The following is a 12,398-nucleotide window of genomic DNA, read 5'->3' on the forward strand; positions in this document are numbered from 1 at the left end:
CTGGAGGAGAGAGTGAGGTTAGTGCCTTTGCACAGCCCTGCTTCACTTAAATCCAATTCACTGCAAAGTCATAACATCATGGTCCTCTTTGAGAACAACAATGGGGAGGACCCTCTGCCCCCTCACCCTCCAAGTGAGCATCCTCTTGAGGAGCCTCTTTTCTATTAAGCTGAACCATTTGAAACCATCTTTTCAGAAGGAAAAGCCCACTCTGAGTGTGGAAGACTCAGGATAAAGCTGAGTTCTGGCATCTCCAGACAGCACGTTTCCAAGGGCAGTGTGAAAGAATAGACTGAATATGCCCTGCCTTGTGGCAATGGCCACATATTCAGCCGCCTTGGTCTAACCTTGAGTACTGGCGCCACTGTGAAAGGTTCTTTCTCTAAATCACAAGGCAAACAAGAGACTGACATAAGATCATAACCAGGTTTTTATTTATCACGGTTCCCCATTGTTCAACTAGGTTATTAGTTGTAAGTGTCCCACAAAAAAACCAGTGGACTAAAGGTCTTCTGACTGCAACTTGGGTCTGGGGGTGGGTTTTGCTCAAATCTTTTTTTTTTTTCCTTTTTCAGTCCAACATAAATGAGAAAGAAAAAAATACTCATGACATTTCCAAATAACAGAAGTAATAGCAAAGTATATCAATATACATTCAACATATACTGCGCATATTGGTTACTACAATACAAAGCAATGATTAAAAAAAAAGTGTGGTATGCAAGATGGCACAGTTAATAAACTCACTGGCTTTCATCTGGATTTGCTAGAGGGGGGCAGTTTGCTTTCCCAGAAATACAATATCATGTAAACAAAACAGAGTGGGGGGGTGGAGGGGGAGAGGAACTACGAGAGAGAGAGAGAGAGAGAGAGAGAGAGAGAGAGAGAGAGAGAGAGAGAGAGAGAAAACAAACACAGATATGGAAAAGTCAAACAAATGCTTTCAGTGTTTTCTTGGTACCTTCCTGCTGGGCAGGCAAAGAAGTCACAATTAAGAGTAGAAACTGGGATCTCACTCCTGGACAGGTCAAAGAAATGGAACACGTGAGATACCCAAAGAAACTCCCCAAGCTGGAGAAATCCACCTGTGGGGAGATATTGCTAGGGCTCCAGGGTGTCCAATGTTCTTTTTCTACCTGAAGAATGGTTCAGTGCTGGCTAAAGGTGGAAGGGCGTGAAGGAGCAGGCAGGCAGGTTTGAGATTTGAAATGGGAGTGAGGAGAGGTAACCTGTCAGCAGCATTGCATCAGCCACGCTGGTCTCACATTTCCTTCTGTGCAAAGTCAGGAGAAGGTCTTGGGAAGGGACTAGGGATGTTTTCCTCTCCTTTCCCCGGAGGGAAAAAAATAACAGGATCAAGAGTCAAGTCTCCTTAAAAAAAAAATGATCCCCCCCCCCGAAATGTTCAAAAGGAGATGAGCCCATATACTCTCCCAGCCCCCGCCAGCGGAGAAGGCTTTGGTTTCTAATAGTAAAGCGAAGAGAAGAGGAGAAGGATGAACGGGAGCCACGGCGTATGTACTGTGTCCGCGGAGGGCACCAGTAAGAAGTGCTCACGATTACAGTGTCGTTAAAAGGAAATAAAAATACTTTTGAACAAAGGTGCAAGTCACAATTCAAATAGAACAGAATCTAGTTAAACATTTCTCTTTTAAACAGAAATTCCTTTTGTCTTTATTAATAATAATAACAATAATAATAATAATAACAATAACAACATTTACCAAAAACAATTCCTACATGATCAAGAAGAAAAGGGGGCTGAGGATGGTAGGAGGTAGGGACTGAGGAGGGATCCAAGAGAACCTCCTGTTCTTGCTGTGGCAAGGAGGCTGGAGGGAGGGCAGAGTTTGAAAGGAAAAGGTAAATATATATGTATATATACATATATGTATGTATATGCATGTACACACACATATATACATACATGTATATGTATGGAAAAACAATCCTTTTAGAGCAATAAAAAATAAGGAGAACAAAAGATGCCACAAAAAGCGGATTGCACCACTTCTGGGTGTTCTAACTGTCTGTGGGTAGAAGGGATGGTTTATCAAAGGGATGGATGGTAAAGACAACCAGCTCTGAAGGTGACAAGAGGGGTTCTGTGTGCCACAAACATGCCCCCTGAAGGAGGTGAAGTGAGGCTACCCCCAGCCTCAATACCAGGACTGTGGTAGGACTTTGGCTTTCTGTTAATAGCCTGCCAGGCTGGGCAAATCTTTTTGGAGGGTCTCAGCAGTGAAGACTCACAGGGCGAGGGTTGCCTAAGTTTTGCTTATTGCTTGCCAATGCTAGATCCCGCCCTGTTCCCCCTTCCCATCCATCCCCTAACATGTAGACTGTAGAGGTGGCTGTCCTCCATATTTGTTCCTGGCGTCTGACGACGCTGGCCAGGATGAGGGGGCCTCTTGGAGGACTGCTTTGGGCGGTGGCTCAGAGACCCTCGGCGTCCATCCACACCCCAATCATCCCTCCTGTCTCTGAGAAGGCAGAAAAGAAGAACCTCCGAAAGAAAACACCAAACTCAGATACGCATTTGCCAGGAGCGGAGAACTCGCATTTCCCATTTATTTCCTCGGTGGCGGGGTCATACAGGCAAACATGACAGAACACCCTCTGAACCCCAAGGAACAGCACACGGATGGACTGGATAGCCGGGGAAAAATACAATGGCAATTTGGCGCGATGCTGCTAGATACTGTGGGTTTAAAATGAAATTTTAAAATTCCCAAGCTGTACACAAAACCTGCAACAGAGAAGAAACAAAGACAAGTCAGAGTTGGTGTAAGAACCTGCAGTTTGTGGGCTCGCTTTGACCATCCAAGAAGCTTGCTGTGTGTGTCCACGGCACTGCCCCTGGGGTGTGCATGCCCGTGTTCTGGCTGCGATTCTCACACAGACCCCACCGGTGACCTTCCCCAAACCTCCTAGGCCTGCTCCTGCTTTCTCTAGAAATAAACTCAGACTGGTAAACTTACTGACTTTTGAAACATTAGCTGCCCCTGTTCCAGGCAAACTGTTCTACCCACTGCGTCTTACTCTTTTTCACTTCTGTATCTCCTCTACACAATAGATCTCCCTGGCATGAAACAGAATCCCTCCCCACTGTCATTGCCTAGCCAGACACTACCTATCTTTCAATGCAGGGACCAAATCTACCTCCTCCCTGACCAACCACCACCAGTTAAAATGTTGGTCAACCTCCTCTGAATGAGTATAGAATTCACTATCCACAAGCCACTCGTTTGGCACTTAGCACAATGCACTGATTACAATTCTAAGTTCTATTCAAGGGCCTGTATCTTGTCTCCCCCTAACCAGCAACTGGGGGGCAGGGAATGTGCCATCACCCCTTCTGTATCCCCCAAAGCACTTCATACAGCCTTGGGTGCCGAGTAGGCACTTAATCAATATTTGTGGATTGATTGTGAGAATGTGGAGAGGATGTGGGAAAGCTAGGGCGGGCCAGCCACGCAGGACGAGGACTCATTTCATTCTAAGTGATTCCGGCAAGACTCCAGTGAACACATACTTTAAACCTTGGGGGAGCAGGAGAGCTGCCAAATGCCAATCCTATGCTTGTCAGGATGATACTCACACCTAGCTTCCTGTTACACCCCAGCCTGCTCCATGCTGAAGGAGACCTCTGGATGCTTGTAGCTCAGCAGGATGTCTGTAATACATGTAGATGGATAACAAGAGTTGGGTAAGTGCTGGTTGCCGTCGGTCAGGTCTGAGGGCTCTTGACCTTCCAAACTCTCCCTACAGCCTGAAAGACCAAAAGGAACATTTGAGATTGTCAAGGAGGAAGAAGCATAAGGAAGAAGGACCCTTTTTTTGGGACCCAGGAGCTTACCTTCCACAACTGGGAGTTCTGAGGACCTCTAAAGAGGGAGCTAGACCTGAAGATTTAGGCCTGGGCTTGATGATTATGATAATTTTTCCTACTCCTTTGGGTATTAAAAAGATCTCTCTCTCCAAAAAAGAAAAAAAAAGAGAAAAGAAAAAAAGTGTTTCCAACTATTTCAGATACTATCACTTCTTTCTCTGTAGATGGGTTGCCATTTTCATAGTCCTTCAGGGTTATATTGGACCATTGCCTTGCTGAAAATAACCACATGCTTCCCAGCTTCTCTCTCTCTCTCTCTCTCTCTCTCTCTCTCTCTCTCTCTCTCTCTCACACACACACACACACACACACACACACACACACACACACACACAGATTGATCACTGGTATCTACACGCCCAGCAAAGAGCTGTCATTTTAGAAAAAAAAAATAGGGGCAGCTAGGTGGCGCAGTGGATAAAGCACCAACCCTGGATTCAGGAGGACTTGAGTTCAAATCCGACCTCAAACACTTGACACTAATTAGTTGTGTGACCCTGGGCAAGTCACTTAACCCTCATTACCCCCCAAAAAGAAAGAAAGACCGTCTTGGTATCCTACTGGTTTGTGAACATTTTATCTCCCTACTAGATTATAGACTCTTTGAAGGGAAGAACCATGTCCATTTCTAACAGCATGAAACTGTTCACTACAAATTTGCTCAGATAATCTCAAATGGGCCCTCATTGAGGCAAGGTAATCTTTTCATACTCCTTTATGTGATTCACCCTCCCATCCACCACATCAACTTTTTCAAACCTTTCTAAACCTTCTCAAGCCTCCCATGGTACGCTCTATATCTTCTTAGCTAAGTACCTCATCTCAGAAAGAATCAAGGTCATTTACTAAGAGCCCCCACTTCTCCTCATCTCACATCCCTCAGATGTCTTTTTTTTTGGGGGGGGTGCAGGGCAATAAGGGTTAAGTGACTTGCCCAGGGTCACACAGCTAGTAAGTGTTAAGTGTCTGAGTCCAGATCTGAACTCAGGTTCTCCTGAATCCAGGGCTGGTGCTTTATCCACTGCGCCACCTAGCTGCCCGCAAGATGTCTTTATCTTCACCTGTCTCACACATAGAGATTGCCATTCTCCTAGCCAAGGCAAACTTCCGCAACATATTCCTTTGATCTGATCCCCTCTATCAGATCCATTCTCTTCCTGATCTTGATCTTTAATCTCTCCCAATCTACTGACTACTTCCCTACCTCCTACAAACATACCCATTCTAAAAAAACCAAACCAAATCAACAAAAAACCCTACTTGGTCCAACCACCTCTGCTGGAGATTATTCTATGCTTCACATCATTTTGGTGGCTAAACCCTTTGAGAAAGCTGTTCATAGCAGGGGACTCTGTGTTCTTGCTTCTCCTTGGAATCTAAACCCTTTGCAGTCTGGTTTCCGGCTTCATCACTGAACTGAAGCTTCTCACTCCAAAGTCACCAGCGATGTCACAAGTCTCCCTGCCTTTGCTTTGACCATCTCCCATGCTGGGAACACACTCCCTCCTCACCTTAACTTCACAGAATGTGATCGATAAGCCAAAATACCGCCTTCTGTATGAAGTGTTTCCTCATTCCCTCCCAGCCTGTGGTAGAAGGGCAGTTTCTGTTACTCTGATACAGCTTCCTTCCCACATACAACTTTCTTTGGCCCCAGCTTCCCCAGTGACTTCCCCGGTGTCCCTTCCTACCACAAAACCTGATTGGGCCTACCTCTTAGACACAGCTTCCGGGCCTAGGGTCACTGAAAAGGCCCAGACACACAGAACCCTGCCTCTCAGACACAGTGGGTACTCAATACCACAGAACTGACTGACCAGACATGCCCCTGCATCCACATTTGCCGTGTTAGGACGAAGTAAATTCCCTCCTTTATTAAATGTTCAGTGACTTGCTAATGCCTCATTTTGTCTGAAGAGCAGAAAAAGAACTAAGAAGGTACTGGCTTAGGGAAATGCCGATAACACAGCCCCAGGTATTATTACTCTCCCATCTAAAGGAATTTGTATTTAACTCCTCCATATTGCCTTGCATTTCTTCACTTTCAATTTATTGTGTATATAATTATATATGTATTTGTTGTCTCCCCCCTTAAAATTTAAGTTATTTCATTCTGTAATTGTATTTCTAGCACTTAGCACGGTTCCTGGTACATAGAAGGTGCTGGTTAATTGAACTAAAGTACGTCCATGACACAAACAACCCCCCACCCCCAAACCACCACCAGGCACCAGTGATCCTCTGCATGGCAAAATCCCATGGCCCATTCTCCATCTGTGGCCACAGACCCTGCTGACTGCCCTCTTCTCTCCCAGTGGTGGGGAGAATGCTCTCTCCAAGTTCTCCTTGTACCTGACTGCTCCCAATATATCTTTGCTGGAGCTCCATCCAGATCATGCTCACTAACCAGGTGTCCTCTGAGGCACTGTGCTGGGCTCTCTGCTGTTCTCATTCTATACTCTCTTGTTTGCTGATAGCATAAGCTCCCGTGGAGTCAATCATCATTTCTATATGGATGATCCTCAAATCTATTTATTCACACCAAATAGGCAGCCCTAGAAGCAGCAAGTGATACACTGGGCCTGGAGTCAGGAAGAACTGAGTTCAAATTTAACCTTAGACACTGACTAGCTGTGTGACCCTGGGCTATCTCTTAGAGTTGTCACGATGATCATATAAGATAATATTTGTAAAACGCTTATATGGTGCTTGGCACACAGTAGGTGTTTCCTTCCTTCCTTAACCTTTCCACTGTCTCACATCACCAACTGCCTACTAGACATCTCAAAATGGATTATCCCATAGACACCTTAAACTCGATATGTCTAAAGCAACCCATTCTTTCTCACTCCAAACTCTTTCCCACCCTCCCACCCTCCCAGCCCCAATTTACCTATTATTGTTAAGGGCACAGCTATCCTCCCAATCACTCAGGCTTACAGTAGCTATCCTAAACTCCTCACTCACTTCACATGTTCAATCCCCTGATAAATCTTGTTGTTTCTATCTTCCTAACATCTCTTGATGCATCCCATTCTGTCAACTCACAGAGCAGCCAGCCTGCTAGAAATGCTCACCATCTCAAACCTAGACCATTAGCTCTCACCTTGGGAGTAAATAAACCCTAAGCCTCCTGGTCTGTCTTTCTGACTCAAGTCTCTCCCCTCCACTCAGCTGACCCTGTCATGCCCCTACTCCCAATAACCTCCCCAGTGCCTCTGGGATTAGATATAAAAGCAACCTTCACAACCTGGCCCCTTCCTATCTTCCAAGTCTTTGTTTCTCTCTAAATCCTTTGCCATTCAACTAAAGGGGCCTTCTTGCTGTTGCCTGCACACAACAGACCACTCGTGATTCTGTGTCTTTTCTTTTCACTGGCTCTCCTCCATTCCTGGAATACTCTTGACTCTCCCCTCTGTCTCCTGGTTTCCCTGGATTCCTTCACAACTCAGTTCAAATCCCACCTTCTGGAAGGTCTTTCACAATCCCTGACCTCCTCCCACTGCAAATGCCTTCCCTCTGGCATTCCTTCCCAGTTATGCTGCACATATCTTCTGGAAGCAGAGTTGTTTGCATACTGTCTTCTTCCAACTGTGGCCTTCCTGAGGGCAGGACCAGGTTTTTTCCTTTCTCCATATCCTAGCACTGATCAGAGTGCTTTGCACAAAGTGATAAAAACAGCCAACATTTAAATAATACTTCAAAGTTTATAAAAAGTGTTCACAAAGATCCCATTTTGTCCTCACAACAACCCTGCTAGGTAAGTACCATTATCACCAACATCCCCGAATTACAGACGAGGAAACTGAAGTAGACAGAAAACAAGTGACTTGCCCAGGGTCATACAGCTAGTAATTCTCTCAGGTCTTCTCGACTTTCAGTTTATTAATCCATTATTATCATTTACTTGCCTATGGACACTAAATCATTTGTTAATCTGAATTGAATTGAATCAAGTTCCTTTCCCATGAAAAAATCCAGAGCAGAAAAAATCCGAGATGTTGCCATGCCTAAGTGTCCTCCTTGCTCAGCTCTCTGAATTCTAAGAGAGTGGTCATCCTTGCCAGACACGGACAGAGGTCCTTATCTTGGTCTAGGTTACCATCATTAATAACAACTACAAAGACTCAGATTTTTACATTCCCCATCAAAGGGTCTGCCTCACAATAAACCTGTGAAGAAGAGCATGCAAGTACAATCACTCCACTTTACAGATGAGTAAACTGAAGCTTGAAGAGGTAAAGTGGTCTGTCAGATTTAGAGCTGGGAGCAGCAGAGCAGGGACACCGACCCAGCTCCCTGACTGTCTCCAAGTTCAGGGCTTCCCTCACTACCTGCTAGCAGTCTCTCTGTGTATTGGCTGGAGAATTTCTGACCAGGTGCTTGGCCTACAGCTTTGGCTTCTGAACATACTGTAACCCACAAAGAGAGAGTTGGCCCATGCACCCACCAGATCCAAAGCAAACCCGTGGGCTCCAAATGACAACTGTTGCCTAGGACCTCCAGAGGCCCCTTACCCTCACTTTCCCTGTCCTGAAGCTGCTGGCTCCCCATGAGTGAAGACTGACTGAGGACAGCATCAGACATCCGAGCAGAGCTTAGTGCTTTTCCAGCCATGAGACTCATTCCAGGCAGGTTATCCAGCTGCACCTGCAGGAGGCAATGATCCAGGTATGTAAGAACTGTTAGAAAAGAAGAACTCCTGGCCGGTAGGTGCTGAAAGAGTTAAGGACTCTAATCCCAAGTAACACCCCGCCCCCCTCAGACCCTGCATCTGTAAATCCCACAGGAGGGGCAGGTAGCTTGTTCTTCCAGAGACTTAGACTTTCCCCTCTACCCACTGACCATCAAAGCTCCACTGGCACTAACGATGCACATTTATGTTGCACCAGAAGGGTTTCAAAGGGCTTTTAAAAATAACCCTTTGAGGAAGGTATTGCAAGTATTATTAGGCCCATTTTACAGATGAGGCTCAGAGGGATTAAGTGCCAAGGCCATGGTCACTAACTCCAAGTGTAGTGGTCTTTCCATGCTTCCTGAGGGTCACTGAGGGGGTCAGTCACAGGATTAGATAGGGATAAGCCCTCTTAAAACATGGTCTTTCTAAAACCAGACCTCCCCAGCTCAAATCATGCTCAGAGTTTGCTCCTTTCAAAGGAAACCTGATGGTTACGACTATTTAGTCTAGAGTTGTGAGTTCAGATTTAGCTAAAGGGACAAACTCAAGGTGGCCATCAGGTTTCTCTGGTCAATGGACCCAAGTACCCTGTGGAGCTTAATGTAGTCAAGATGTCACATTAAAAAGCCAAAGCCTGGGTGAAACATCTGACACTTGTGTCCTTAGCTTGGAATTTGGAATAGGGAGCTCAGCAAGTTAATCTGTTAGAATCCTACTCTGTTAACTTCCTATGGGTGCCACCAGATGAGGTTGGACAGTCGATGAGGGAAACAGGCATTGCCTAGCACTGGTGCTAACGTGCTGCTTTTCAGAGTTCTCCAAGTTTCCAAGTGACTTTTAGGAACCCTTCCAAGGCAGGAAGGGTACAAACGTACATAGGCGTCATCGCTGTTCTGGATAGTGTGATGTCTCTGTAGGGTCCGGGGCCTGTGATGTTCATTGACAGGGGAGCGTGTTGAATAACCCAACCCGTTATGATCAGGCAGCTCCATAGCTTGTCCGGGAGAACTCCTGTCCATACAGTTCCCTATGACAGATTCTGGGGAGATAGAGTAAAAGAGGAGTCAGCAGCACCAGAGTTTCTCCCAGTAACACAAGCCTCTCCCATCACAAGCACCTAGCAGAGGACAATGTCGTAGTAAATATACACATTGGAGTAAAAGATTAATTGATGACACCCAACTGACCCATAACATCGCTGTGAGGGAAACTAGGCTTTAACTGACCCTCCATTCCCTGGCATTTGAGCTTCTTCTCTCAGTCTGTGAGGGCCCACTAAGAAGGAGTCTTGGTACTGGTTACCTTTTCCCTCGAAATGAGCCCATAGGAGGGAATCACAGAATGTTAGAACAAAGCCCACAAAATCCAACCCCCTCATTTTATAGATAAGGAAACTGAGGAACAAAAGAAGTTAATTGACTGCTCTGAGGTCACAGAATTACAGTTGAGGCTCCAGTTCTCTATTATACCATGCTAATGCTTACCCATTAATCTGGACTGGATTATTCTAAAAGTCAGTGATTCAGGGACCTCAGGGTCCAAGGTCCCGAGCTGAAGAGGGACAGTTAGTAGAAATCTATTTCTCTGTTCTCAGGGACAACCAGGAAGAATCTTGGTAGATGGAAGAACACCTGGACATACCTTTAATTTTCACCATCATAAGACTGGAATATTTTATTTGTTTTAAAATGTTAGATTCCTATGACACTTGTTAGGTCTTTTCTCTGAAGAATTAACTCCACTGACTAGGCTGATACTTTTAAACTTTCATATAAAACATTTGAATATGCAAAATATCTATGATTTCATCAGTTTGGGGAACTGCCAATGTGGGAAATCCCTCCACCAATAGACTGTAACCCATCGATGATTTAGGGGACAGTGAGCAGGCACTGCTCAGTCACACAGACAAGTATTGGGTATAGGATTCAAACCCAAGTCTTCCTAACTCTCTATTTCAAATAAAATATGGGGAAAAAATTAACTTTAATTCTAAACGGATGGTATCAAACAGCTATTTGATCAATGCAAGTGACCAACTGTACTGCACAAATGGTAAAGGCTGAGGTCCGTTAAAATGTAAGGTCATGGAAGGCAAATACAGTTTCTGCCTTTTCTTTGTGTTCCCAGTGCTTGACACAGTACTTGGCACACAGTAAGCATTTAAGAAATGCCTGTTGATTGATTAATGAGAACCATTCATTGGAATCAGGTTAGGGGTTAAACTAAGCGACCTTTTAAGAGCCTGAATCTGCCACTTACTACACGTGTACGACTTTGGGCAAGTCAACTCTGGGTCTGAGCTTTCTCATCTTAAAAATAAAGGGATCGAACTAAACAATTTCTAGTGTCCTTTTAGTCTTAAATTATAAAATGTCTTCCATAGAATCATGGATTCCATGATTCTAAGGCCTGGGTCCTTCTAATAGCGGGGTAGTAGAGAAGTTGCACCAGCTACTAATGCAGTTAATGATACAAAAATAATCTTGAAAAAGAATGCACTGTAGAAAACACACTGAGAGAGAAACTCCCAGCTAACCTCTATTTAAAATTGATTTGAAAAGTATTATCGAATGCCTACTATGTGCAGTTACTGTGCACAAATAAGGCTGGTTATGCAATTCAGATTGTGTTAATAAGGGATTTGGAAACCTTTCAATACTACATCAGTGAGTCATTTATAGCTAGATTTCTCTGTAAAGAAATCAAGTTTTGGGAGTTGGGGGGGGGAGGATGTAGGAAGATGGGTTTAGGGGAAAAGAAAAGAATAAAGCAGTAGATGGGAAGATTAAGAGTATGCAGAATTGTCCTGTAGAACCAGCAAACTCATTCCCTCAAAGTAGGCAGAGTCAAGAGATTCCAAACAAAGCAAAGTGGCCCAACATTGGAAGTGTGAAGCTGGAAACTAACCCTCCCTGTTCTGCTCTGCCAACAAATAACCCCATGCCATAATACTCTAGATTTGAAAAGCAGTTCATATTTTTCAAAGACTGTTTATCTTTGGCTTCAGGAAAAGGTAAGTGGAGATGTTTGCTATTTGATAAGTGAGGGAACAAAGAGACTGAATAACCTGTCTAAAGTCACAAGCTGGCTCATGGAATAGTTATGGCTAAAAAACTCATGCTCCGGACTCCTAGGCCCAAGTGGTGTTGTTTTGTTTATTCTATTAGCTCTCATTGCCTTATGCAGATGACTTATATCTGTTGCAATCACATGTTCAAATGCTATAATTATGTTAATGCCAGTCTATGAAAAAAACTACCAGAGAACCAACTGAATCATAGGAGCCTAATCCAGTGACAGCACTGATGCATTTGCACATGAACAAAAAGTATTTTGATATTTTAGTTTTCAGGAGAATAGCCTAGGACAGACACACACACAGACGACCTAAGAAAGTGTTTAAATAGAGGGTAAGCAAACAAATCGCCACGGCTATCTCTGTTCAAGCCTCAGGACATTCAGAAGGGCTGGTGTGTAATTTCTGTGCTTGGAAATTGGGAGTATAAATAAGGTGGGTTTTTGTTGTTGTTTTTTTGGTGGGGAGAAAGAATATCAAACCTTGAGAAAACAGTACCCATGGGACCAAAGTTGATAAGACTTCCTGGAAAATTACTGAGCAGTCATCAGATAAAAATATTAACTAATGAAAGGGAATGAAATTTGAACCCCAATCAATAAACATTTATTAAGAGCATACTATGAAGCAGTTTCTACCCTAGAGGAATTTACATTCTATCAGGAGAGATAACATGTATATCTAGAAGCATATAGTGGGGAGGGAAGGAGGGAGAGGGAGAGGGGGAGAGGGAGAGAGAATGAATATGA

General features: G+C 44.3%; 1 protein-coding gene across 4 annotated transcripts in view; it reads right to left on the bottom strand.

Moving 5' to 3' along the window:
• Positions 1-412: 412 nt before the first annotated feature.
• The window catches only part of SIK3 (SIK family kinase 3), a 297,657-nt gene continuing 285,671 nt past the window's right edge, over positions 413-12,398 (bottom strand). For all 4 annotated transcript variants that reach the window (XM_043994328.1, XM_043994326.1, XM_043994327.1 and 1 more), the window contains 4 exons: positions 9,446-9,609; positions 8,410-8,542; positions 3,602-3,772; positions 413-2,749 (listed from right to left, as the gene is read on the bottom strand). In XM_043994328.1, coding sequence (XP_043850263.1) covers positions 3,615-3,772; positions 8,410-8,542; positions 9,446-9,609 — 455 coding nt within the window. In that variant the 3' untranslated portion in view covers positions 413-2,749; positions 3,602-3,614. The remainder of the gene's footprint in view (positions 2,750-3,601; positions 3,773-8,409; positions 8,543-9,445; positions 9,610-12,398) is intronic.

The sequence above is a fragment of the Dromiciops gliroides genome, chromosome 3 (assembly GCF_019393635.1).
Source record: "Dromiciops gliroides isolate mDroGli1 chromosome 3, mDroGli1.pri, whole genome shotgun sequence".
In the NCBI taxonomy this organism is placed as follows: Eukaryota; Metazoa; Chordata; class Mammalia; order Microbiotheria; family Microbiotheriidae; genus Dromiciops; species Dromiciops gliroides.